This window comes from Anabrus simplex, chromosome 7 (assembly GCF_040414725.1).
Source record: "Anabrus simplex isolate iqAnaSimp1 chromosome 7, ASM4041472v1, whole genome shotgun sequence".
NCBI lineage: Eukaryota > Metazoa > Arthropoda > Insecta > Orthoptera > Tettigoniidae > Anabrus > Anabrus simplex.
Window position 1 is genome coordinate 159,124,991 of NC_090271.1, and position 26,431 is coordinate 159,151,421.

Below are 26,431 nucleotides of genomic sequence, written 5' to 3' on the forward strand. Positions count from 1 at the left end.
GATACTGATATCTCAAAAGCTGAAGATGTTACAGATGCGAAGTTCAGTATTTGGAATTTCCTTTAAAAATAAAGGAATACATATTTTTTTGTTTTCGGAAATCCACCTAAAGGGAGGAGGGAAATTGAAAAATTAGTTGTATAATTTGTATGAGGATACTATTATCTCAAAAACAAAAGATTTTGCAGAAGTGAGAAATTGGTATTTGGAATCTGCTTTAAAATTAAACAAACACGTATTCTCGGAAAGTCCAATGAAGGGGGGGGGGGGGGGAAGGTGAAAAATTGAATTAATTGTATGAGGATACTTACATCTAATAAAAACTAAAGTTGTTAGAGACGTAAAAACTGATATTTGGATCTCCTTTAAAAACAAAGAAAAAAGCGTTTTGGGCAAAATCATTTTGGGGGGCAGGGGTGAAAGGAGTTGAATTCCTTTTATACGAACACACATTTCAAAAACTGAAGATGTTAGAGTCGTGATAATTGGTATTTAGAAGATCCTTTACTATTAAAGAGACAAGTATTTTTAACGGGAAATTCACTTAAGGAGGGGGGGGGGGGATTGTGAAAGGAAGTGAAATAGAGTGAATTCTTTTTATGAGGATACTTATATCTCAGAACTGAAGGTAACAAACATGAACATTGGTATTTGGAATCTCCTTTAAACATAAGGAAACACACACTTTTTTGGGGGGGAGGGGGGGGGGGTAAATCAACTTAACGGCAGTGGGGTGAAAAAGTAGTTGAGACCAATTGATTTTACTGTTCATAATGTACTTATTCTGATCATAAACTGATCATTTTTAATCTTTCCTGGGTCCGTTTTCAAGAACCATCTTTTCCTTTGGAGTTCATAAAGTTAGATTACAGTAGATTCTTCTGGCATATAAATAAAAATTTAAACATATTTGAAATAAATGATATGAATGATATTGACCATGCAATTATTACCCTCTATTATAAGATCAATAATTCACGGAAGTATATCATTCGTGTCACCAGAAATCTCGCGCACTTGCCTACGCACGACGATGGTAATGGTCATATTGTCAGCAATGACATTGGCAGAGGATGTAATTTACCGCCAAGTAGCGGTCTTGCATCTTGCTGTGGGTTCCAGACCATCAATAATAATGTTCTGGACCGTCGTCAAAATGTGTGGACCGTGCTGGAAACGGGTCCTGGCCGCGTAATGACTACGATTGCATTCCGGCTGCGAGTTCAGTACCGCCAAGGCACCCAAGACGACACCATGCCAGATCTCCTCAAGGATTTGATCCATATTAAAATGCTTATAGGAAAAGACGGCAAATATTTAGGGTCCCAACTGGCCGGGTGGAATACCTGGACCTAGCTCGGGAAGTACAAAATCGATTGCTGGAAAGAAAGATTGAAAAATGGGAGGAACTTTGCCGAAATCTCTCGGATAACGAGTCAGATCACTAATTTTGGCGGATTCTCTCAGAAACCGAGTTAGATTGCAAATTTTGGCGAATTATATATAAAACGTTAAGCATTCAATTATAAATTTCATTATAATACCGTAGCGAAGCACGGGTATCTTGCTAGTACAGTATAAACGAGGATGTGTATTAAGACAAACACAAACACCTGGACCCCACACTGGAGGAATTAACCACATGCAGCTAAACTCCTTCGCCCGGCCAGGAATCGAACTTTGGGCCCTCTGACGCAAAGACCACTCTGTCGACCATTTAGCCAAGGGGCTGGACTATATAATAAACAGAAAGCCAAATATGAGAAAAATGCTTAGAAACTTTAAGTGGCAGCAGTTTACCTGCATGGTCTGACCTAAAAGCATATATTCACCTCTCTCCTTTGACACTCCCTTAGCCTTCACAAAGCCTATTGGAAAGATGGCAAAACATCAACAAATAACCAATCCAGGATGAAGTAGATCAATCCAACTCATCATAATAGTATAAGCTCAGGCATTGAATGTCTACGAGAAGGGATTCCTTGTACTTTTCACCTTATTCACATCAATCTACAGTTCCTCCAGACCATGTGACCATGTTAAATAAACAATCAAACCAAAAACGATTAGAAGTAGTACAGTTTGTACGATTCGTGTAAAACAGTCTTAGTGTGATGTATGTGAAGTTTTGAAACACAACTGATGTTTTTTTCCCTCAACCTAGTGGGGTCAGACATGTGGAATTGGCCTTATTCTATGGTCAGGTGTTTTCCTTGTTGTCAACCTTTGCAGGGATGTTTTATTCTATTACTACTATGCGTTTCTGTGGTGGTTGGCAGTGTGACGAGTTGTGTCACACCCAGCCAAGAACCGACCCAGGGATCCTCTGTACCACAGGCAACTGCGCTGGCCATTCAGAAAAGGAACCAGGCAGCCATACGATAGAAGTATTAAAAATTTACAAAAGCATTACTCTCTTATATTCTTTCACTAAATCATTATGCTATACATGAAAATGCATACATCCCAAGAAATTACAAGAGGTTTTAGGAATATCTTAGGAAACTCTGAATCTGATATATGGAATAAAATAAAAAAGCAAGGATATTTGGAGTAATTATAATACACTATCCGAAGACAAAAACCAAGATTTCCATCTTATTACTGAAATATTCAGGGTGCTTCTTACGGCAATAATGGCAAATTCCTTTACCGAACACCATGAGATCAGAGAACTAAATGAATACTTCAAATGCCATACATTTGACAGTAAACATGATATCAAAAGATATGCCTATTTATCTGGATCGTGAAAGCATCAGTCTAAACATTTGACAGGGTTTGATTCAAGAACAGCAAATAATATTTGACAGTCATTTATTGACATCATAAAAACTTTTCTTTTTACAAACATTAAATAAATAATAAACAAACTGTTAGTGGAAACATTTCCTTCCACCAGAGTTTTTTGTTTTTACAACTGGCTTTACGTCGCACCGACACTGATAGGTCAGGTCTTGTGGCTTTATTTTAAAAGAAAATAGGGTTGATTGTTCTGTATGCAGTAATGCCACACCAAACACAAACTTCCTGATCATGAAGAGGAGTTTCATGAATTATATGAGGACTTTCAGTATCCCAATACCTCAAACTCTGAGAATTCACATACTAACTTCAATGGAAATAAGTTTAGTTCATCATAATTAAAAGAGAAGGATCGACAATACCATCATGGACAGATAGCAGCATCCACCGACAGATATTTATGCGGGCAGATGGATCGTGTGGTGTTAACTGATGAACCACTGACACTTCGTAAGGGTAATTTTCAGTCCCTGTAATGCCAATCTTTGTAAAATACCACATTCCAGTGCCAAATGGCATGAATATTTCCTTAGGCTAACATCCATCCTTACTCGCATATCTGCAAGCTTCTCTTCTGTGGTCTTCTTTTTTTGTCTTCTTCTGTTTATAACAGACACTATTCCTCACCATTTTCTGAATATACCGAGTGACTTGGCCATGCGGTTAGGGTTGCGTAGCTGTGCGCTTATATTTGGGAGATGGTGGGTTCGAATCCCACCGTCGGCAGCCCTGAAGATGGTTTTCCATGGTTTCCCTATTTTTACACCAGGCTGTACCTTAACTAAGGCCACAACCACTTCCCTTCCAATCCCAACCTTTTCTCATCCTTGTGTCGCTGAAAACCTACCACGTGTTAGTGCTACGTTAAGCCACAAGCAAAAACATGTTCTGGATACGTTGGTTATGTATTATCTCAACGGCATTGCAGCGTCACAGAAATGGACATAAAAATTTGCAAAGGGTTCTGTCATAAGATTCCCTCTTTAGGAGAAATATCTAGACTAGAAATATTCGTTGTCAAATGCTATACATCACCATGCTGATGGCTAACATAAGTAATGTTCAAAAGCAACTGTAGGAATGCAACACTGTAATCCCCCTTGCAACACCAACCCTTATCTTGTTTCTCTAAGGGGTTGGGTATGCAGTGAGATGAATCTTCGTAGCATGTTTTTAAGACTGGCTGCCCTTCCTGATGCCAACCTCAACAGAAGAGTTAACGAGATAAAATTAATGTTATAATATATGACAGCTGAAAGTCGAGAGGGCAAAACCCAGTGGCGGCACAGAGCCTACTCTTGTCAAATAGCACCAAGGGGTCTGCTCATCAAAACTTAACGTCCCATCCAAGGGATGAATCGCCATCAACAGCATCATATGCCTTCACTCCATGTGACGAGTGCAAGAGGTTTGTAATTGAATCCAGGCTTCTGGTATGCAATCTAGTGTAGAAATGCAACACTAATAACACTAATAATGTGCACTCAACAAGAACTCCAATCATAAACTAAACATTCATTCCGTATGCTTTCTGCTAGCCATATTCACTGTGCTGACTGACCACACACTCTATCCTTGCCAATTAGGAACAAAGCAACCATTTCCCCAGCCCACCTGTGCGGCAGCATTGGCTAAAGTGACTAACTCTTTGCTGTCTCTCCCAGTATGTACGTAGATATAAAACATATTACGTATATTTTATTACTTAATTATGGTAACATACTGTTTCAATCATGTTTGTAATTGTTAATATCATGCATAAAAGTGACACTGGTCAGAAAAACAACACCTGAAATTACACCATTTGATGAGTGAAACCTAATGTATTACATAAAACAAGTAGACAAATTAAATGTTAAATGCGAAGAGTTATGATATTATGTCATCAACAGAAAATTATGATCTGCATCATGTCTACTACTAAATCTGGAATAATACAGCACAAAAATATGAAGGTTGTCGATGCTGATCTGAATGTTCTAATGCATATATAAACTGATCACAGAAAATGGGTATTCTCTGCAGACTGCTTAAAATTTCAAAAAAGTTTTACATTCAAAGCATCCGTCAAACTATTATCTTGATTAGATTGTGATGGTCAAACAGTTAAGGTATTAACTTCATGAAAGGATTGGAATGTCTTCTTAAGGTAAAGGTATATTGATAACCACATCACCAACAGTTCCACTACTGCTATCTCAGTGAACCAGAGGTAGTGTCCAACTTGTGATCCCGAATGTTTAAACGTGGCCAAGCAATTGATTTTTGAAGAGTGGGAAAATATCTTGACACTCACATCACATCATAACTGCAGGCATGTTAAAGACTTCTGTTAGAGCACTTTGCGTTTACCCAACAAAGTTAACTCAGCCTTATGAACCACTCAAAAATGCATCAAAATTGGTTTTGCAGTTTGTCTGAACAGCTCCATTTCAAAAGGTCTCCTGTTAGGTAACTAAAAGTTATATAATTATTGCTGTTACCAAAGTCATACAGTTATTATTGTTGCTACCATCATCATCTCCACAAATAGAAACCTGAGCATAGAGCCTTAACTTTCATAACACCCATCAAATGGAAAACTTTAAGGCTAGACAAGAGTTTAGAGCCGTTTATTTTTTTGCAGCAACTGTGCATCTGAAGTCATAAGAGATAACAGGACACAATGTCCCCCTCCCCCCAACCTTTTTTCTTTTAAAGTTCTGGTTATTTAAGAAACAATACTTCGCAAACTTTGCAACTGGCAACTTCACGGTATCTGACCTAGATCTACCCTTTCTTAGATGTAAATTATATGAAACAGAGAGGGAGCATTTTCCTTCTTTACAGGATATGTCGCTTTGAAGAAGATCACAATAATATTAAATAATGATCATCATCATCATCATCATCATCATCATAATGTCAACTTCATATCCTGGAAGCTGTTTTAAAGTAAGACTGTCTAACAACCAACACATCAACAGAAATGCTCGATTCACTGTCAACAAGCAGCAAGTCCAGAAGTTTATGTGTGCATGCAGTTGAGATTAGGCTTGATGGTCACCAAATATGCACCAAGTAATTCTTTATTAGAAAAGATGTAAAACACATGACTGTGCTCAAAAGAAGGGTGCTTGTTTCTACAATGAACTTTGAGAAAAATATTTTAAATTTGGCTGTACGTTGTATTTTTACTTCGATTTTGTGGTAGGCCCTACTCAATGAGCGCCGACAACACAGAATTTTTATTATTGAATAGTCTGCACACTTTCTTTCTCTCATTTAGATAATAACTATAACAACAACATTGAACATTCTTCATTTCTGGACCTTTAAAAAACAAGGTTTTTTTTTAACAGTATGCAGATAAAAATGCCTTCGTGTTTCTCAGCATAGATCCACAGGGAGAGTTTGAAAATATTTTTCAACCAGACCCATTCATTTTGTACACATCCAAAAAGAAATGGAGATTGGTATATTTTCCTATAACAGGCATACTGTATTCAAAACCATAGAAGATGATCTAGATCAGAGGTTTCCAATTTGTAAGGGCTCGAGGGCCATTTTGGAAATCTTAGTCGTGTTCGTGGGCCGCACTTGAATAGGCCAATTTTCGTAAACTTCAGCAAATAATACAGAAGCACCATTATGAAATAATATGCATAGTTCAATTGAAAGGAGGGTTTGATAATTTTAATTGCTTAAAACATTATTTTAAAACTGCATAAAAGAGTGAAATTTGGAGCTGGGCTGAGTGGCTGAGACTGCTGAGGCCCTGGCCTTCTGAGCCCAGCTTGGCAGGTTCGATTCTGGCTCAGTCTGGTGGTATTTGAAGGTGCTCAAATACGTCAGCCTCGTATCGGTAGATTTACTGACACGTAAAAGAACTCCTATGGGACAAAATTTTGACACCTCGGCGTCTCTGAAAGCCATCAAAAGTAGTCAGTGGGACGAAAATATAATAACATCATAACTTGAAATTTGGATTTTAAATGTTTTAAAATAAAAAATAATCTGTTGAGAACAATTGAAAACTTGAAAAAAGGAACTAGTATTAAAGAGTAATTAGTTCTGACTTGGGTCTATAAGGTGTATAAACATTAATATGTTTTTGAACAAGCTAATAAATACTTTTGTGACTTTTCTTCACATTATTTCTTACAGTGCTCTCGCGGGCCGCAAAAATGTCTTCGCGGGCCACGTGCGGCCCGCCATTTGGAAACCCCTGATCTAGATAGTTTTGTACAGTTCAATATTAAGCAATATTTTAAATATTACTCTAAATTGAAATATAGTAAGTAGAATATTCTGTGAAAGTGCTTAAGATTTAAGATTATGTAGGCTACCGTACTCTACTTATGCACATTGTGCAAAATTAAATTAAATGAAATATTCTGCTGTATCTTAAACTAAAACTCTAGAAATACAAATTCAAAATTATAGACATTAAATGTTTTCAAGCACGGTCACCTAAATTCACCCTTTAAAATCTCAGCTGCATTCAAATTCATAACACTGGAATAGATTGAACTCACCACCTTTGATCTATGGAAGGTACGAGAAGTCAACACGACTTGTATTAGTGTAATTCACACATTTAGTGATCTGCGCGTAGGCCTATACCACGATGCTTGACACACAGTCTAATTTCAGAGCATTTGCGGGGGGAAATGGCGAAGTCTATCTCTCCAACCTATGCAAAACTTGGGTCGTTGTCGTTATCGGGAGGAAAAAAAAAATGATAAAATTATCAGTCCCATTAAAGGACATTATTTGGCCAATAAACTCTCATATGCCCAATCATTGCTCTAATAGATAAAGAGAGCATCTTTAAGGGGACAACGACTTCTCAATTGCCCTATACTAATGCAGCTGAATGTAACATTTCTTAGACAGATAGCCCATCATTATAGGACTATATCAAAATACTGGTTTGGTACTATCTTGGTAAGTTTTACTGAGAAACTGCATAAATAGTTAGTATTTACTATTTCCACCAAACATTTGTTCTACAGGGTTAGAACAAAATGAACTAAAAATACTTTAGACTGGATAACTTAGCACAGTAATTAATAATTTTAATGCCACATGACAAAAATCCAGCACTCAAGACATTACCAGTTTCCAAAAATATTAACAAAACCAGATCTAAAATTTCATAAACACAGCGTTATATTCAAGCAATCAGCAATTTCCACAACCAAATTTAAAAAGTCATCCACACCGTTAAAATAAAACAAAATACGGGAAATCTTACACTTTTAAAGTAATACCAGCTTGAGGTTCAGGCACCTTGGGCCTATAATTATACAGGAATATAGAACATATTACAAGAGCTGCTCCTATAGCGAACTGAAAAGTAAGATTAAAATTGAAAAGATAAATAGACACAACACACGAAATTACAATAGCCAATGACGTTGCAAACCCTTTCAAAATATTGTCTGCATATTTAACAACCATTGCAACAATAAGACCTCCTCCAGCTTGTAAAACTACAAGGTACCATACAAAAAAGTCATAACCGAAAAAGAAACCACTTTCTCGTATTTTACTCCAATCATGCATAAAGCAAGTGAAGAGTCCAAATGGGAGTGACAGGAAACTTAGCTGGACATTTCTCATCCACACTGTGATTTCTGAGCCCTTCAGAATCTTTTCGAAGTAGATCCCAGCAAATCCTGAAAGTACACATGCTGAAAGGGCAGCACCAAAACCAAGGAGTCTATTCTGTTCCAAACCATTAACTGTACTATTTGTGTCAGTTTGTGCCAACTGTACAAGTATAACACCCATTAGGAGAATCACCAGAGCCACCCACTGCACAAATAAAAGACTTCGACGCAAAATAACTACAGTAAACATAGCAGTGGTTAAAATTTTCAACTGGTAAGTTACCTGGTAGGTAGCAGCATCAAGATGTGATGCAGACACATAAAGTAGGTTGTTTTGGATGATATAAACTAATGAAGGAACACATACTTTTAAAGTATCGATTGGTTGTTTTATGATAGTATCATGTAACGCTTGTACACATTTCTTCCAGTGTCCTTCTTCCATGTAAACTAGACCAAGACATGTAAATAATTTCACTACTTCAGACATTACAACTGCAGTAGATGATAAAAACATATCACCACTTCGTGTACGAGCATATCGCATGCTTAGTCCTAGTATAGCATTCTGAAGAGTTAATGTCACCAGGCTCAGATATTTCAGCATCAAATTGTTTCTGTTTTCTTTCTTCATGGCTGGTTCTGCAGTAATATCAGATGGTTTGCCTAAGTTGGGTGACCTCATCACACTGACAGTCAAAAAGAAAAATCAACATGTAAACTTCAAAATTAGATATAGTTATATTATTAAATATACTGCATACCTAGGCATTAAAAATAACCCTTACCGCCTGATAACAATTCCATCATTGGGAACTGTGCCGCATGAACTGCCACATCCACACTTTGCATTTTTATGGTTATCACAAGGAATCATAAATGAAAAATATTCCTGGTACACTGGTTTTTATACGAGTAACAGGCTACTGGTTAACATCACAACAAATTTAATATTCACATTTATCACTGAACTGTTATAAATTATCCCGGTATGACAGATGCAAATCCGGTTCCGTAAAGCGCCACAACAGCATGCCGAGTTTGTTTATCAATGACTACCTACTGTGGCAACATAGCTAATCAGCCGGTGGTCAAAGAACACCAACCCACTCGTGCAAAGAACATAGAAGGATACTACAGTGATTTTACCATAGGTAATAAAGTTCAAATAGCAGAAAATTCTCGGATTCCATGAATCACAGTCAAATAACGATACGAAATTGTAAAAGCAAAACTATCCGTCGTAATGCAGTATTTCAAATCTTCCGTCGGGTACTACTCCCTCCTCCACAATATTTTACTTAGTTAACTCTCAATATTTTTTCCCTGTACCTCATTTTTACCCGTAGGACACAAATTTGAAACTTGAGGTAATTCACCACATTCAGCTAATTGCGAGGGCGAGAGTTCACCCTTTGTTAATATGTGAATCGGTCTCTGGAAACCTTTAGATTTGTGCCGAGGTGTACCGATCGTTTCACAGTCGGTGAAACCCACTTCTGAAGACAAAAGATAGTGAATAAACTGCTCCGGCATAAATTCCATGCTGTTGAAATTTCTGTAGATGGTTTCAGTCAAGGTCTTCTTACGCTTATAGGATTCCAAAGGTTGTACTTCAAGAATCAATTTACCTCCCAGACGAAGCTGTACATACATTCGTTTAAACGCTCTCTTCAGGCCCATATCGCCCCAGTTAAGATGTATCCACTTAGTAAGACTAAGACACAATATTACATCAAATTGCGCCCTTTCGGTTGATAGTAGATCATCCGTTTCTAACACATAATTTCCTTGAACAAACGAAACATTATCCGGGAAACTTGTGCGTTGCGAAGAACTTCCATTTAAATTACCAAAGTTGATTTCCCCATACAAAACGGACATTGATATTGGAAATGACTTGCTACTTGATGGCCCTTGATCACTTGAAGATGGCTGCGCGCACTTCACATAATGTTTCACGTTCTTCCTCGCAATGTCAATCAAAGAGCGATCAATGTCAACGCCCACAACACTCTTTGCATTAAAGTCACGAGCAATCGTCAATGTTATATGCCCAATATTACATCCAATATCCAAAACATCCTTGTTGTGAAATATTTCACGTCTTTCAGCGAAGCACTTCAATCGTGGATCAACTTCATGTGCAGGATTTCGATAACCATAGTATCTTGAATAGTTGCCATACTGAAATCTTGCATCTTTTGCTCGGAAATTTGGCATCTGCTGCTTCTTTCCCTTTTCACTTCTGGATGTATTATAACGCCTGGGTTGAAATCCACTACGTGCATGAGACTGTCTTCTCCATGATCCAGGCTGAGGTACAACAGGGCTCACTATCGGATTCGTCTTTTTCTTCTTACCAATTGCCAAAGCACCTGCATCATCTCCCGAGGTTTTACTACCGGTACTTCGTTTCATGCCAGATTCACAATTCTTGCCATTTTTATTCACCGAAATATTAGTATCGCTTTGACCAGGTGCTGTAGAGATACGACCAACTTTCGGATCACCGTCTGAGATTGGCGTACACTCGACCGACTTATTTTCGGAAGCGGCTTTACTTATTTCATCACATTCAGACTGCGGCATCATCCCACCCTGTTTATTTCGAAAAGCCATATTGTGCGACGTTAATTTTTGTTTATATTTCGTATCATCCCTGCAGTCCATAAGACTAAGTGGGTCTTCAGCATTTGGAGGAATTAATACTTCAACCTTCTCTATACTATGTGTGGGTGTAGGCAAGGGTGACGATGTAGGCGTAACAGCATTCATAGTTTTATTCACTTCTTCATCTTGCATACTATTCAGATTAAGAGGATCGTTAATATTCCCACCTAGTAAAAATTTGGTCGGTAAAATAATTCCTTTCCTGTGCCTCCTTCTATAGAATGGTGAGAACTTCCTCGATCCTCTCGTACAACTCTGAACGTGTTTCTTCCTTAGGCCTATCTTGGACCGATCTTCGTTTAGATTTTTACTCTTGATGGCAGACGTTCCTGGACCGAATGTGTTACTCTTCTGGAGAACTTCCACAGATTCTTGTGTACCGACGGTAATTGTATTATTCGCAGATTTCTCTTCTCCACTGAAGTCACATTCCATCTTATTACTCACACACTTCTCCAGGAACTCGCGCTTCTTACCTCTTAACCTGCTGTTAGCCACTACCACGAACCACTCATTAGGAACTCCAAGAACGAAGTAACTGAAAACCGCATTCGAAAACACTGCACAATAGTTTTATCAGTAAAACCAACCTAACCAAACAGAGAGGCAATGTTGCGCCAAAGAGAATTGTGTGTTGCGCAATGCATACGATACAATCATTTTAACGTTTCTGCCAATATAGAAAGAAGATTTGTATCTTTAATTGACACTGTTTGAAACCGGAGCCAGCGAATTCTTGTCTTTGGAGTTCAGTTAAGAACGCCAATATACAATATGTCTATAAGGTTAAATATGGTAATCATCCCAATGTGTTATAGGCTTCTGGCTAAACCGGACATGACCAGAACATTTCCGCAGGTTGAAGGCGATGTGTAATTGTGTATGTTGGCTGTATTGGTAAATAAAAACCATGAAAACTTGCTAACAGTATACAAATGTAAACATGAGAACTGATAAGAAACTGCATTTTGCTTTCTTAAATTGTTATGAAAGATAAATAAGCTTCACTGATATATTATACAATTTTCTTGACGGAACTTCAGAAGTGAGGTTATAGTTTTTTTTAAAACTTGAATATATTTTAATACACTGCATTATAGGGAAGCATTCTTTAATATTTAGTTAGTAAATGTCGATGAGGCTAATTTTCTTTCAGAATCTGCTAACTATCATTCACTAGTGAAGTATAACTGTTATTTCTCTTCAACAAATGTTATGAAACAGATACGCTAACTTCAGCCATCACTTCTGATCGTGTTCAGTCTATCAAGTTTTTTTACTCTCGTTGTAATATTAGGTGTATTGTGTTGGTTAGATATTGTCCAGTGTTTTTAATTCATTTTGATTCATTTCAGAGCTGAAGATGTGCTGAAACGTGTTGTAGAGCCTCACCCAGGTCTTAACAGCATTTATCAAAATTAATGAAGATACTTCCTATTTCTTAGTCGTCTCTGTGTCGGATACTGCTATGAGTCAAGAATTGATATGTGTGCCTGGTACAGTATAGAAAATTGCACCCTTATTATGATTAGGCCTACCTTTGTTTTGATAACATGAGGCGAGTTAACATTGATGCATTTGAAACCTGTATACAAAAATACAGTAACTACCGGTACCGGTACATTAGATTTTTCTCTTCAAGATGTTCGAAACTTAAAATATTAAGCTACCAGATCTTCTGGATTGCTCAGTAGAATTATATTTGTAATGAAATAGGCCTAGCATGCTAAATTTTTGTTCTGATCTCTGTCATTAACTCAGTAGGATTCTTATATTTGTATATACCAGAGTAATTAATCATAAACCATCTCCAGCTTGTTGGATGTCGTTTACAAGTGTCCTCTACTGCTATCAAGATAGGTTTCCTCCTGGATCTACTGCTTCTCCAGCCTTTATTCCTCTAAATCTCCTTTAATGTGGTCAAGTCACCTTTTTCTGGATCTGCCCGTGAATCTCTTACTTCCAGTCTCATTTTCCATCCATTTTTTGACAATTCTTTGTAGTTCCAGCTGTTTTAACCCATTCTTGATCTTGGTAGCAATAAAATACATTTTTGTTTAAATTTTGTTTGAAACGTTGTCTAGCATATGGTATTTTATTGAACATAACAAACTCATAGGTTAAAAAAAGGCTGGCTGTGTTTACATTCTTTGTCCATGGGGTGCCAGGATTTCTCCAACTCGAGACACAACAACTCCCTGTATTAACTACTTAGACTCTGAGAGCGAGTAGTAAGACTGGACAGAACTGAGTACAGCTGTGCAGTAGTGGAGACCTGACAAGTGAGCTGGCTTCAGGACAGACATGCTTTTGAAGTACTCCATATGGACTGTCACTGATAAAGTAAGCATGCTATTGGTCACAACAGAGGTGACTAGACATTAATGTTATTGGCTTTATGTCCTGCTAACTACTTTTACAGCTTTTGGTGGACTGTAGACAGTCATAAATCTGGTTACTGCCAGGAGGGGGGTGGGTGGGGGAGTGGGTACTGCTTAACATTTGAGTTGCCGATCGTTAACAAGGAAATTGAGAGAACTATATGTTTAACACTCGAATAAATACGCACAGGCCTATAGTCAGTATGAAAAATAATTATGGACAGTATATTGTCAGATTATGTCCTGCATTGGTCACCATCACAATAGAGGGGCCAATGACCCAGACGACCGGGTGAGTTGGCCGTGCAGTTAGGGGCAAGCAGCTATGAGGTTATATCCTGGAGATAGTGGGTTCGAACCCCCCTGTCGGCAGCCCTGGATATGGTTTTCCATGGTCGTTACCATAAGACCCATCTGTTTCGGTGCGACTTAAAGCAAATAGCAAAAATGACCCAGATGTTACGGCCCCTTTAAACAACAAGCATCATCATGTAGTTATGATATGGGATTTTGGGCTTATGCCAATCTCTGTCATGAGAACAGTGGCCCCTTCGAGTTCACACTCCCTTCGAGAGGCTCTTTTCTATCGCCGCAGCACATACTGTCCGCACGGCAAGGAAAAAATGTATAGCCATATCAGACCAACAAGCAAGAGCTGGCAGCATTGCTATTCTACTCGCAATAGTGTCGGCGCCTGCACTTAGTACATGTCCAAACCTTCTTAGACAACTTGTGCATTTTAACTTGAATTGGTGCAATGCCAAATCTCTCCCTGATGGATTCATTGGAGATGCGATCCAGTTTAGTGACGTCAGCTGTCCACCTCAGCATTTTATCTCCATGACGTCCAGTCGACACTCTGTCTCAGTTGTAGCGTTACTAGTGGAAACCTAAGTATTAAACAAAGGACAGTCACTTCGCATGCGCCACATAGAGTAGCTTTGTGTTACTAACATTGTGGAGTAGCCTCTAGAGCTTTACCTATGCCGTATCAAGAAAACAAGGTGAAACTCTTTATGTTTCGCAGAGAACTTTGCTCCACGTCTTCAGAAGAAAATCTCGACTGTTCACGAGGAAGTCACAGTCGAGCCCATATCATGTCCACAAGTACAGGCCATGAACGCATTAGTGTTAACAAGCATCATCATCATCACAACAGAAAATTACCAGTAAACAGAATTGTGCTTACATCCACTCTTGCTTATGTCAGTTTTTCTTGACATTGCAGCACAAATGAACATTGCACATCTTAAACATTGAATAAGGCCTAGAATCATTCTTCTTTAGGCTACAATCTGCACATCTTCCTTGACGATGTAAATCCAGTCCATTGGTATTTTTTCTCTTTTCCTAATCGTACATGATGATGATGATGATGATGATGCTTGTTTTAAGGGGCCTAACATCGAAGGTCATCGGCCCCTCCGAATCGTACATCAGCAAGTATTGAATAGGTACCTTTCCCTCTTTCAGGTTGGGTTATGTTAAGGAATCATGGTTCTGATTAACCCATTAGCGCCAGAATTAATTTTTTCTTTTTAAATATTTTTTAAATGATTTACCACATGTTTGAGACCAAAATAAACTAATGAATCAAGCTTCAGAATTTTGGGAGATATTTGATGTTGCCATATGGCAACACTAGGCGCTTGCACTACGTATATTTTAACAGAGAGTTTTGAAAGAAAAATTTAGGTTACAAAGTAGATTTATGTTTGTTGTACAATAACAGTGTTGGAAAATCTAAGCATTATTTATTCTAAGAATATGGAATACCACCTTTTATTCACATCACAGCTAAAAAAAATATATATATATATTTATTGAACAAAGGAAAACAACATTTGCAGTATGGAGAGACATACGTATTATTTGTTGCCTGTCATAACAAAACACTCACTGGGACTTCTTCTTTTTCTTCAGCGTTTGTTCCTCCTGCTGGCGGGGTCCGCTACATGGATTCATCGACTCCATTTAGTTCTTTACAAGTAATTGCACTGTGCACTCCATTCAAATAGAATGTGACCAACGGAGTTGACTACCTCATGAATCCCAGGGCGAATTATTTTGGTTGGAGCCAAATTACAAATAGACAAATTGGAATGTTTTACCTCATCAATTTTAACAATTATAAATAAGTGTACAGTAATTATAAATTGTGTTTTATTTGGCCAACTTTTGTATATACTACGTAGAACTACCATCAAACTCAATATCATATGGACTTTGATTACTTCCATTTTTATACTGTGTATATGATGGCCTCATTTTAATATTAAGAAACCACTAACGTATTTTACTATGTGTAACTAGTCTATTGTTATTTCGTTTTGGATAGGACTTTGTACGTGTTTTTAATGTATTCTTTCTTACATATTATGTTCATAATTTCCAACCAGACGTCTGGTTTAATTTTGAGGTGCTTTGATATGACTGATGATGCCCCACATGAGGGCGAAACATGTCTCCATTTTAACGATGTTTAACTAAAAATGTTAACATCCTGTAATGTATTGAATAGGTTGGAGTCCAATAAATTCTCTTATATTATTATTTCCATTTAGTTCTGTCCTGGGCCATGTCAGGGTGGAGATTGATGCTCTTCAGATCTTTGTGAAGGGTAGCGGCCCATCGCTGTTTTGGTCGTCCTTTTGGCCTTCTACCGGCGACTTCCAACATGTAACCCATCTTCGCGATAGTGTCAGCGCCTGCCTTTAGTACATGTCCAAACCATCATAGACAACTCGCGCATATTTACTTGAATCGGTGCAATGCCAAATCTCTCCCTGATGGATTCATTGGAGATGCGCTCCAGTTTAGTGATGTCAGCTGTCAACCTCAGCATCTTAGTCTCCATGACGTCCAGTCGACACTCTGTCTCAGTTGTAGTTGGCCAACATTCGAAACCGTACAGTGCAACAGGACAGTGCAATAGAATTTTGATTTGAATCATCCTCCGGTCAAAAGTGACACCGGTTATTGTTCTCCATTTCATCCAGGCTGCAAATATCCTTGCATTGACCTCTTTGACAAGTCGGCCATCATTAGTGATTGTGGAGTCAAGATACTTGAATCTTGTCACTCACGGCAGGTCCTCACCATCTACCTGAATAGAATAAAATAAGAAAACGAAGAACCAAAGAACTTTAGATGCAGTTACACACTATAAAGTAACTACAGTAGTCAGTATTTTGTGAGGCAGATAAAAGCCTACCCTCAATACTTACGCATTAGGCACAGGGATAGAGAATTACTGTCTTCTCTGGAAGGGAATTATGCAATCAATCCAGAGCCCAACTTCACACTTGGAGCACATTGTTCTGACAATAGATGAACAAGAATTGTTTGATCAATCAATGAATATTCAAGATAAATATTATAATTAAGCGGTCCGCCTATTCAATACAATATATAAGGAATAAAATTATATCCATTACCACACAGAACTTTACCATCACGGCCCCGATCTGACTTTAAATTCTGAAGCATTTAAATTTTAGTATACCATGTAAGGAATGCTTATTAAGTTTCAACAAATCTTTCATCAAGGAATACAAATCAAGTGTGCTTTTTACAACAAATGATATTTTAAGATTTTATAAGCAAAACTGATATTTTCCAAGAACATCAACAAGAGAAATATGGACAATTTGACTGTTTTACCTGTCTTATGACTTACAATTTTAACAAAATTTGAAGATCTTATTTTAAATTGTCAAAAATTTTAATGTGTCTTTCCAATTTTAATATTTATTTCTGATATATTAATATTAATTTATTATTAGCTGATGATGTCCCTTAGGGGACAAAACATGTCCTAGATATTAATAAATTATATATTGTATTGAATAGGCTTAATTATAATATTTAAGTTTTTCTTGAATATTCATTGATTGATTATAGTCAATACGGGATTAGTATTACTTGAAATGAAGCTGTTAAAGCTGATCACTTGTAAGAATTGTTTGCACACATCCTCTTTTTCTTTTCCGGTGTGTGCTGGACAAGGTGATCAGTCCCATCATACTTTATTCCATCTGAAACATAGTAGTGTGATGAAGATCCTACATAAGAAGATGGCCTTCCAGAACCTCTAGGCAACACTTTATACCTTCTCGGGTACATGCTGGCTACTTCCCTCCTGAAGTCTAATTGTGGTATGTTCTGATTCCTGGATCTCTTATACAGTAGCCAGCTATTTTGCATAGCTATTTCCAACATCCACATAAACAAGGACCAGCATTTTTCTTGTCTCAAATCCCAAACCAATAATAGCCAACATTTTGGTCCAATGTATCAGTTCAGCCCATGGCAAAATTGTATTTTGAAAATCAACTTAGATCTTTCAACCATTACTGTTCATTTCAGATGCTTAGAAAACCTCTCACTGGAACCACTTCTTGGGTGTCACATACAGTATGTAGACAGCATTGTGACGATGGCATGGTCCGTCCACCTTACGTAGAGGTGGCCATCGTTCATTTCCATAGCTGTGTGAAATAAACCCCGTTCTTTTTTTTTTGTTTTTTTTTGTTTTTTGTTGGAAAAACAAGCTTAGCTTGTCATTGGGCATTCCTTTGGAATTCTGTTTTCTCTCAAAAGTTCCAATAGCAGAATATCCAAGAAAGTTCAGATATGAGAACAGCACTGCACCCTGAATAAATTGTACTGTAGATTCCTTTTCTTCTCTGGAATCTCCTCTAGTAGCACCAGCAGAGGGCTTGCAGCTTTACCAAACACACCTTCTCGTTTAGATTTAGGTTCCTTGCCTTGGTATAATTAATAACTGACCAAGTAACCCTGTTTTGAATTTAGACACCAAAGTTTAAAACCAAACTGTATTGGCTTACCATGAAATTGTTTGCAGCTGTGCCAGATGAAATATTGCACACATCATTCGACAAATCTTGCTCTGGGACAAAATTCTTGACACATTTCTCCTTCAACATTTCCATTACTGGCCGAATTTTCCAAACTTTATCCTTCTCATTGACCTGTGTATTCTCATCAAAGTGGAGAAAGACATATCTGGAGAAATCTGTCCCTCCTCATCTACTGGGACACCGCAGTGTTTTCATATCATCCTGCATGTCCCAATAAGAATGCTTGGAGGGAAACTTAATGGATCCAGAAATGAAAAGTATGGCGATAAAGCAACGAATTTCATCAGAAGTTATGGGTTTGTACAATTTTAAAACATTGCATATGTCTTGATCTCTTGAACTAAATGTTCGATCAGCTTCTTATTCACAAACAATTCAAAAATGTCAACAATTGTCATAGATTTGTACTGGTTATAATTAGGGTCTGGAAATCAGCCCCTTCAGTCCATCTTGGTTTATAATTTGATTTATTCTTTTCTCTATAAGTTATCCACTGTTTTGCAGTTTCGGGTATTGAAACAGATCTTGCATCAGTAGACGCAAAAGGCACTTCATCCTTTGGTAATACACCTTCACCATTGTAACTAATCCCAAGTATTTAATTATTTACAAGCTTTATTCCAGCACTGTCACATAACAGTTGAGAGCTGAGATTATCAATAAGCTTGCCATCACCTTCATCACCAGAGATCTCACCTGTAAGTACATTTACATAGGGCGATTCCACAGAAATATCACCATCGAGATCTTCAGTCAGTAGCATATCCAGTGCTTCTGAAAGGGAAAATCCCTTCCTGTAAAGAAGATGTGTGAATTAGGATAAAGTAACATGATCTGACAGCTGCAGTAATTTTACTGTGTATAAATGCCTAGTGTTGCCATACGGCTAAAGATTCAAAAGCACTACTACGGCATTGTTTACTCATACTATTTCAAATGCTTACAACATATGTAATGAAGTGTGCACAGCACTGTCATAAACATAATCTAATGAAACAAATTTATAAATTTTATATCATACTTAAGCAAAGCCGGCAGCCATTTTGCGGGAATCTGAAAATAACCAACAGTCCACCGAACGTTGTCACAACAAATTTTGTGGGAATCTGAAAATAATCAACAGTCCATCACTTCTTGTGTCACAACAATAGATTTTAAAAGTAAATATATGTGATTATTCATTTCTACAAACATTTCTCTGTCAGATGATACCACAGCCTTCCAGATTCTTTCTTGTTGCCAACAGTAGTAAAAGGAAAAGGCGCAAAAATAGTTGCCATCTGGCAACGCACTGCGCTAATGAGTTAGTCGAAATATGTACAATGTGCAAATCTTAACAAATCAGAGTTACTCTTTACAGAAATGTTTTAGGGAAGTCATTCTTGCGGAGCAGTTTACAACATGGTTCTCTGACTGGGTCGTTTCGTTTCTAGCTTGCTTTCTTCTCCCCCCCCTCTAACCAGTCCTTGTGTACCGGTAACTACATGGAATTAGTCTGTTTGATTTCAGGAGTGATATAAGGAAGTCCCTTTGGTTAGATGCAGCCCCACCACCGGGCGAGTTGGCCGTGTGGTCAGGGGGTGCGGCTGTGAGCTTGCATCCGGGAGATAGTGGGCTGTACCTGAATAAAGGCCACAACTGCTTCCTTCCCACTCCTAGGCCTTTCCTATCCATTCGTCGCCATAAGACCTTTCTGTGTCGGCGCGGCGTAAAGCCAATAACAAAAAAAAAAATTTAAAAATGCAGCCTCAGTGTGTAACTAAAGCAGTTTCATTACGTGGGACTTGAAAGTAATCACTGTTTTATTTGGACTTGTTAACATTATTAGTTGATTTCGGACATTGTCCTTTCTTGTCTTGTATACTATTAATAATTACTCCTTCAGGCAGAATTTTGCTACGGAGGTCCCTCTTTTGGGGTACTTTAGGACACGATTTCTCTCACAATGTTGATTGCAGTGGTCACATACACCTCATCTCCATTTATTTCTACACGTTGATGTTAGCTCATATCTCTGCTGGTGACAGTGCAGGTTTCAAGGCTGTAGTGATGATGGGTATAAAGATGCTATTATAAATTACCAGTGTGGATTTTATTGAGGTTTGGGCACTGTTTTTTTGAGCTCTGCATGGCACATTTATCTTCTTGAGGACACTGTCCATTTTGCAGAAATGGTCCACATCTTGCTTTCTCCCATAAGTGACATTAGTTCTCATTCTTTACTGGCTGACTAACTATACTACTGCTTTGCTTCTGGTTCTGTGTTTCTCTATGTTACTACATCATCTGCAGAGGCATGAGATTTTTATTTTTTGTTTTTGTTCTGCTATTTGATTCTTTCCATTATTTCATCTATCTCAGTGATGAATAATTGGTGGATAAAGCACTTTGGATGTCACTTTTGTACTCAAATCGCATGGTTATGAAAGAGAAAATTCATAGGAAAATGATTTGAAGCAATGCCTTAAGTAGGAGAGATGAAAGAGGCTCTCTTTAAGCTCATCAGGGACTTAACTGACCTGCCCCAAAAAGCGAGAGTGTAAATCTGAAAAATGCTACAGTTGTCTGTGCTCTTATTGGCTAACTGTTATGAAGAAGTTTTCTATTGTCTCTGGCAGAGCTTGCATCATATCTGGCCACAATACTGCCACGTTCGTTGAAAATAAGAAAACCATCGATTTGAAACTGTTATGGCATGTGCCCTGACGTGATTGCTCGATCTGCCACTTGATTACGTTAACTAATAAGAAATTTAAATTCACTGATTTATTACCGGTAATAAGTCAGTAGAAGCCGTCACTCGCCGGACATAACCAAACCAGACCAATGGTCTTGTCACTAGTGGATACTAAAAGCCTGTTGGCTGCTTTGCGGCAGCTAACCTAGGGGCATCCTAGACTCCTTTTGCTTGCCATGCAAGTCTGGGACTTAATCTAACCAAAGGAGGCCAAAGATGATCTTGCACTATCACTTTTTGTCAGTTAATAGGAGGGTGAGTGTGTTCATTAATTCAACTTTTGTTCACTCCCGAACATAGAATGTGCTGTTTTAACTTGCTGCTTAATGCACAGACGTTGGCAAGCATGTTTAATGCAATATGACATTGTCCAAGTTGGAGGTTTAACCCTTGTACTCCATATCTAGTCTCAAATAACATAGTGTGAATATTAATCACTTATTTGGGTACAATTCTGGCAGGTTTTTAAAAGCATTTTCACTTTGACTATAAACTGTACTGGTTTTTGAACTTTGTATGGCTCTGTTATCTTCTGTGACTACCCTGTCCAGATATCTGATATGGTTGAATATGTTGGCATATTTCTTTTATCAAGCCAATCCTTCACTTCGTCCACGAACCTGCTACGCTTGCATAGCAGGGGAAGAGGTGATACTCTCATGTGGCACGTCCCAGTTGGCAGATAGGGGGGTCCTAACCGCCTTGCCGGTGGACTTGAAGCAAGTAAAATACCTCTCGCGGACCAAACACACAACCCCCTGTGGGTGGGGGACGCAGACGAAGAATTCACCCATGGTATCCCCTGCCTGTTGTAAGAGGAGACTAAAAGGGGCAACCAAGGGATGATTATATTAGAACCATGAAACTACTTGTGATTAGTACCACCACGCAGGGAACATCATGGGTCGCTTTTACTTGCGCGTAGTATCACTACGTTAGGTATCAAATAGGTTTGTGATTAGTAACAAACGAGTGTGTGGCGGCTTTTACAGTACCTGTGATTAGTAGCACTATATGAGTGACACCATGGGATGACGGAACCCATGGTTCTGGCTTGCCTATGATTAGTACCCACTATATGAGGAACACCACGGGATAGTACGAGTCCCTGTGGTTAGTACTCTTATGTGATGAACCCCATAGGTTTGCATTGCCTGTAAATGGTGCCGCAATGTGCGAAACATCGTAGGTCTGTAATACATGTGTGAATTTCATTACCTGTGAGTAGTACCATAATGTGTGGAATACCACGAGTCTACACTACTCTTGATTAGTACCACAATATGACAAATACAATGGTTCTACTTTTCTAGCGATAAGTACCAGTATGAGGGGCCGATGACTTGGATTTTGGACTGCTTTCGACTACAAGTATCATCGATTCAGTATCGTGCTATAGAAGCAGTCCCTTGATCAGTAATGCTATTGTTTTTCGCCAGCTTCTGTGCATGTGAGGCACCGTGGGTCGGTTCTACTGATCGTTTTAAATTCATATCCATCCATCCATTCATTCTTCGTCCTCATGTTTTGAATTCTGATCAGTGGAGGATTCTGGACTAGACTTCAAATTTGTCATATCATTTCATACCATTAGGGGCCGATGACCTAGATGTTAGGCCCCTTTAAACAACAAACATCATCATCATCATCATCCTTCACTTCGTCACCATGAACATTGTTGTAGACACTTCATTGTCCAGGAAAAATAAAGATGATACGTTTTACTTTCTCCCAAAGCTTCGTCATGGTCACTTGAGCGGGTGTTTACAGGTAATTATTGGTTTACATGCGTGCTTGCTTGCTTATTGCCTTGTTTTGAAGTCTCACCTTGTAGGCTAGATTTTGTGATTTTGACAGTTGATTTTTCTCAGCAGTTGCTAGCTTATGGCCGAGTGCAATGGACTGTGGAAATTTTTGGTGTAATTTGTGCTGGTGTTTCCGTGGTCAGCGAGTGGTTTTACTGGAAGTTCCTTGCATTGTTCTGCCTCAGTTTCATCTAAATTTTTATTTTCTTCCTGGTCAACCCATTTTAATTATTTATATATATTTTTTTAAGCATCATTGCTAGTGGTGTAGGGGCACTTAGAAGCACCGAATATTTGTAGAAGTTTTTGAGAAATAATGTTACAAGATAGGGATAGGAAAATTATCATCATTGTTTATACAGTTTTTAGTTCTTCTGTATCCAAAGGCAGCTCAACTCTAGATCCAAAACTCCCTTAGAAATTGTGGCAGTTTACCTTCATGGCATTGCATGGACCTATGCGGGATATGGGAAATTTGAAATCCAATTCCAGGAGTACCTTCTTGACCCTAAAGAAGCAAGGACAAGCAAGGTGGCTGGTCAGTTGACTGGCAAAGGAGCAGTAAATGGCTGCGAGATGAATGCGATCGTGGAGGTGCTACAACCTCCACCCAGACAACCTATGGTTTGTTGACACAACTTACAGCCCTCCGCTTTAGGATTATGTTCAGTTTGCAAGGTCATTTTGTTTATGGTCTGATGTTGTATGATACCTGATCGTTGACATATTCTATGCCTAAGATAGCATCAACATTCTGATAATAAATGACATTCCATTTCTTGCTTCTTTTTTGTTCCAGTTCCGATTTCTTTTAATCTTTACATAGAGTTATAAGATTATGGTTTAAAATATCACTATTCTTATTTTGTTTTACTATCTTGTCTTACTATCCAGTTAGTATATATATGAACAGGTTTGTCCTGCTACAGAATGGGGTAGACTATACAGCCAGCAACTGCATGCTGAGTGTCAGGCTGTGGAAAAATACCTGATCCCCTACAATAGCCAACGGCTTTGGGCGGATGAGACCTTGTAGGAGGACAGTGGGCCCTCTGTAGAGTAAATGCTACTGAAATACCATTACTCAATAGTTTACTCGGTGGAGAAGATGGGTTTTGGTACGGTGAATGAAGCGGAAGCGAAAATGCCAGGCAGACTGGCTATGAAGGCACTATTTGGTTTTCCTTGAGTCAGCAGCAGTCCATTGCATTTTCGGTGTTTGACACCACATGTCTCAAGCTATGTGCTGTTGTGAATGATTCTGAAATCGTAGTGTGTGGATCATTTCCTGGCAAGCTGTGATCCACCCTAAAAAAGTACACGCCAGTGGCACTTTCTTTAGCTGTCACTTTTCACTCCAGGTTCTCAGGTGAAACTGGAAGCCTTCAGTTTGGATCTGCATGTTGGCAGCAGGTATGTGATGGTCGTCTTTCTAAGAATTGTGACTTCTTGGGAATTCGGTCCTGCACCTGTGTTTGGGCAGGCCTATTTAGGATCACTGCTGCCCACCCCAAAAGGATAAGGCCCTAGAAAATGTGGGTTAAACACCAGAAGTCATACTTTTGTACGGTTGGGTGGCTGAAACAATCGAGGAAAACCATTCATAATTGCAACATGGAATGTCCTAACACTGCTTGACACGAAAGAGAGCGACAGACCTGAAAGGAGAACAGCTCTTGTTGCCCACAAGCTTTCTAGATTGGATATTGATGTAGCTGCCTTGACTGAAATAAGATTATCCAGTGAAGGCAAATTTATTGAATCCAGTTCAGGATATACCATCTTTTGGAAGGGTAAGAAGGATAGAGAGCATCTTATTTATGGCGTTGGATTTGCCATGAAGACAAATATAGTTGTTAATCACCAACTTGTCCCAACTGCAATTAGTGAAAAATGATTCTCCGTATACCACTAGCTGGAGATAGTTTCATGATTCTCATCTCTGTTTATGCTCCTACATTAAATGCTGACAAAGATGCTACGAACCAGTTCTATAACTTGCTTTTCACAACCATCTTGAAAGTACCAATTAAAGATAAGCTCTTCCTACTAGGTGACTTCAGTGCTAGAGTTGGGAAGGATTGTCTGCTATGGGAAAATGTGATGGGCAAATGGATTCGGTAGTTGCAATACCAAGGGATTGCTGCTTCTCAGTTTATGTACTGAACATCAACTTTTCATAACAAATACGCAGTTGCGCCTACCTAGTCGCTTCAAGACCACATGGGTGCACCCTTGCTCTAAGTATCGACTTATCCTTGATTACATCACCACTCAACAGTGTGATAAGAAGGATGTCCTTATACGCAGGTCAGCTAGAAATGTTGACGATTGCTGGACAGATCACAAATTACTATTCTCTCGAACTAGGATCAGTATTCGCCGGAAACCACCCAGGCATTTTCAAACCCCGTCCAGGCAGGTTTGATACATCTAAACTTAGATCCACTGCCATGAATTTCCACAACACTGAAAGCTGCTGGTAATGCTACTACTATCATTGATAGTCAAGAAATCCTAAAGCAATGGATAAAACATTTCTCCACTCTTCTCAATTGGAGTTCAAAGGCTGCTGTAGACTTTCTCGATGATGTGTCTCTACATCCCCAACAGCCATGAATAGCTTTCCCACCAACATTCAAGGAATTCAATGCTGCTCTCAGTAAACTGAAACCTGGCAAAGCTCGTGGCCCACATAACATTCCTCTGGAATTGATTCAAAGTGAAAGCCTACATCTTAAAATCATACTTCATACTCTTATCCTCTGCGAAGTACCTAGCGATCTTAACCCATAACTGGAACACTTGGGTCTCAAGATCCTTGCAGGAATTTGTTTGGAAATTACTCTTCAACAGTTGCCTACCCTGTTAAACAGTTCCCGCTACTCTCCTACATCTCATTATTGAGTCAGATGCTTGCATTGTTGGTTCACTGAGTTTCTTTATTTGGCTGTGGTAATCCAAGTTGGGTCCTGTGTACTCATGTGTTCCATTAGTGTCACAAATCGAGTTATTATCGATGGCTACTTCAGAAATCACAAATGACGAGGGCACTATTCATGCACTGCTGTATGAACCTGTGAATGATAGTGGTGACATTAGTGATACTAGTGAACTTTAAATAAGTGATCATGAGACATGTTCAGAAGAATGTGCGAGTGAGACTGAAGAATATGGTAGTGGGTATATAAAATATTTCTATGGCAAAGACCGTTTCAAAGGGGTCAGCACTCCTGCTGTTGGTGGAAGAACACCTCAGCATAACATTATACGCCATTATAAGCAACATCTCCATCTCCCGAAAACATGTGGTCTTTGCTCTTTACTGACCAGCTGATTGACGAAGTAATTATTCAGACTAACGAAGAAATTAGGAGGTGGGCACCATAGTCCAGGCAGCAGTCATATACTCAAGAAACAGATGCTATGTAAATGAAAGCTTTGATTGATTTGGCTTATTTGTGGGGTATGTTCAAATCACGCAATGAGGATATAGTTGCTCTTTGGGCAGCTGATGGTAGGACGTTTTCAGAGCAGTTGTGACCCATAA

At 38.6% G+C, this 26,431-nt stretch overlaps 2 protein-coding genes and 1 long non-coding RNA gene across 4 annotated transcripts in view; 2 read left to right on the top strand and 1 right to left on the bottom strand.

The window, feature by feature from the left end:
• The window catches only part of Ugalt (UDP-galactose transporter), a 40,493-nt gene extending 28,635 nt beyond the window's left edge, over window positions 1–11,858 (bottom strand). The window contains exons 1-2 of one of the 2 annotated variants that reach the window (XM_067151400.2): window positions 9,191–9,686; window positions 7,836–9,091 (exon numbers count right to left, since the gene is read on the bottom strand). In XM_067151400.2, the coding sequence (XP_067007501.2) occupies window positions 8,041–9,091; window positions 9,191–9,279 (1,140 nt within the window). In that variant the 5' untranslated portion in view covers window positions 9,280–9,686 and the 3' untranslated portion in view covers window positions 7,836–8,040. Of the gene's footprint in view, window positions 1–7,835; window positions 9,092–9,190 lie in introns of those variants that run through there. The other variant, XM_067151399.2, reaches the window with a different exon arrangement.
• LOC136877397 (uncharacterized) lies at window positions 11,846–13,469 on the top strand. Its single transcript, XR_010860757.2, has 3 exons — window positions 11,846–11,972; window positions 12,431–12,571; window positions 13,244–13,469. It is a non-coding gene; the product is annotated as an uncharacterized lncRNA (long non-coding RNA).
• A 3,998-nt stretch (window positions 13,470–17,467) lies between these two features.
• Csl4 (exosome component 1 Csl4) overlaps window positions 17,468–26,431 on the top strand; it is a 120,840-nt gene continuing 111,876 nt past the window's right edge. The window contains exon 1 of the mRNA XM_067151402.2: window positions 17,468–17,613. Coding sequence (XP_067007503.1) covers window positions 17,580–17,613 — 34 coding nt within the window. The 5' untranslated portion in view covers window positions 17,468–17,579. The remainder of the gene's footprint in view (window positions 17,614–26,431) is intronic.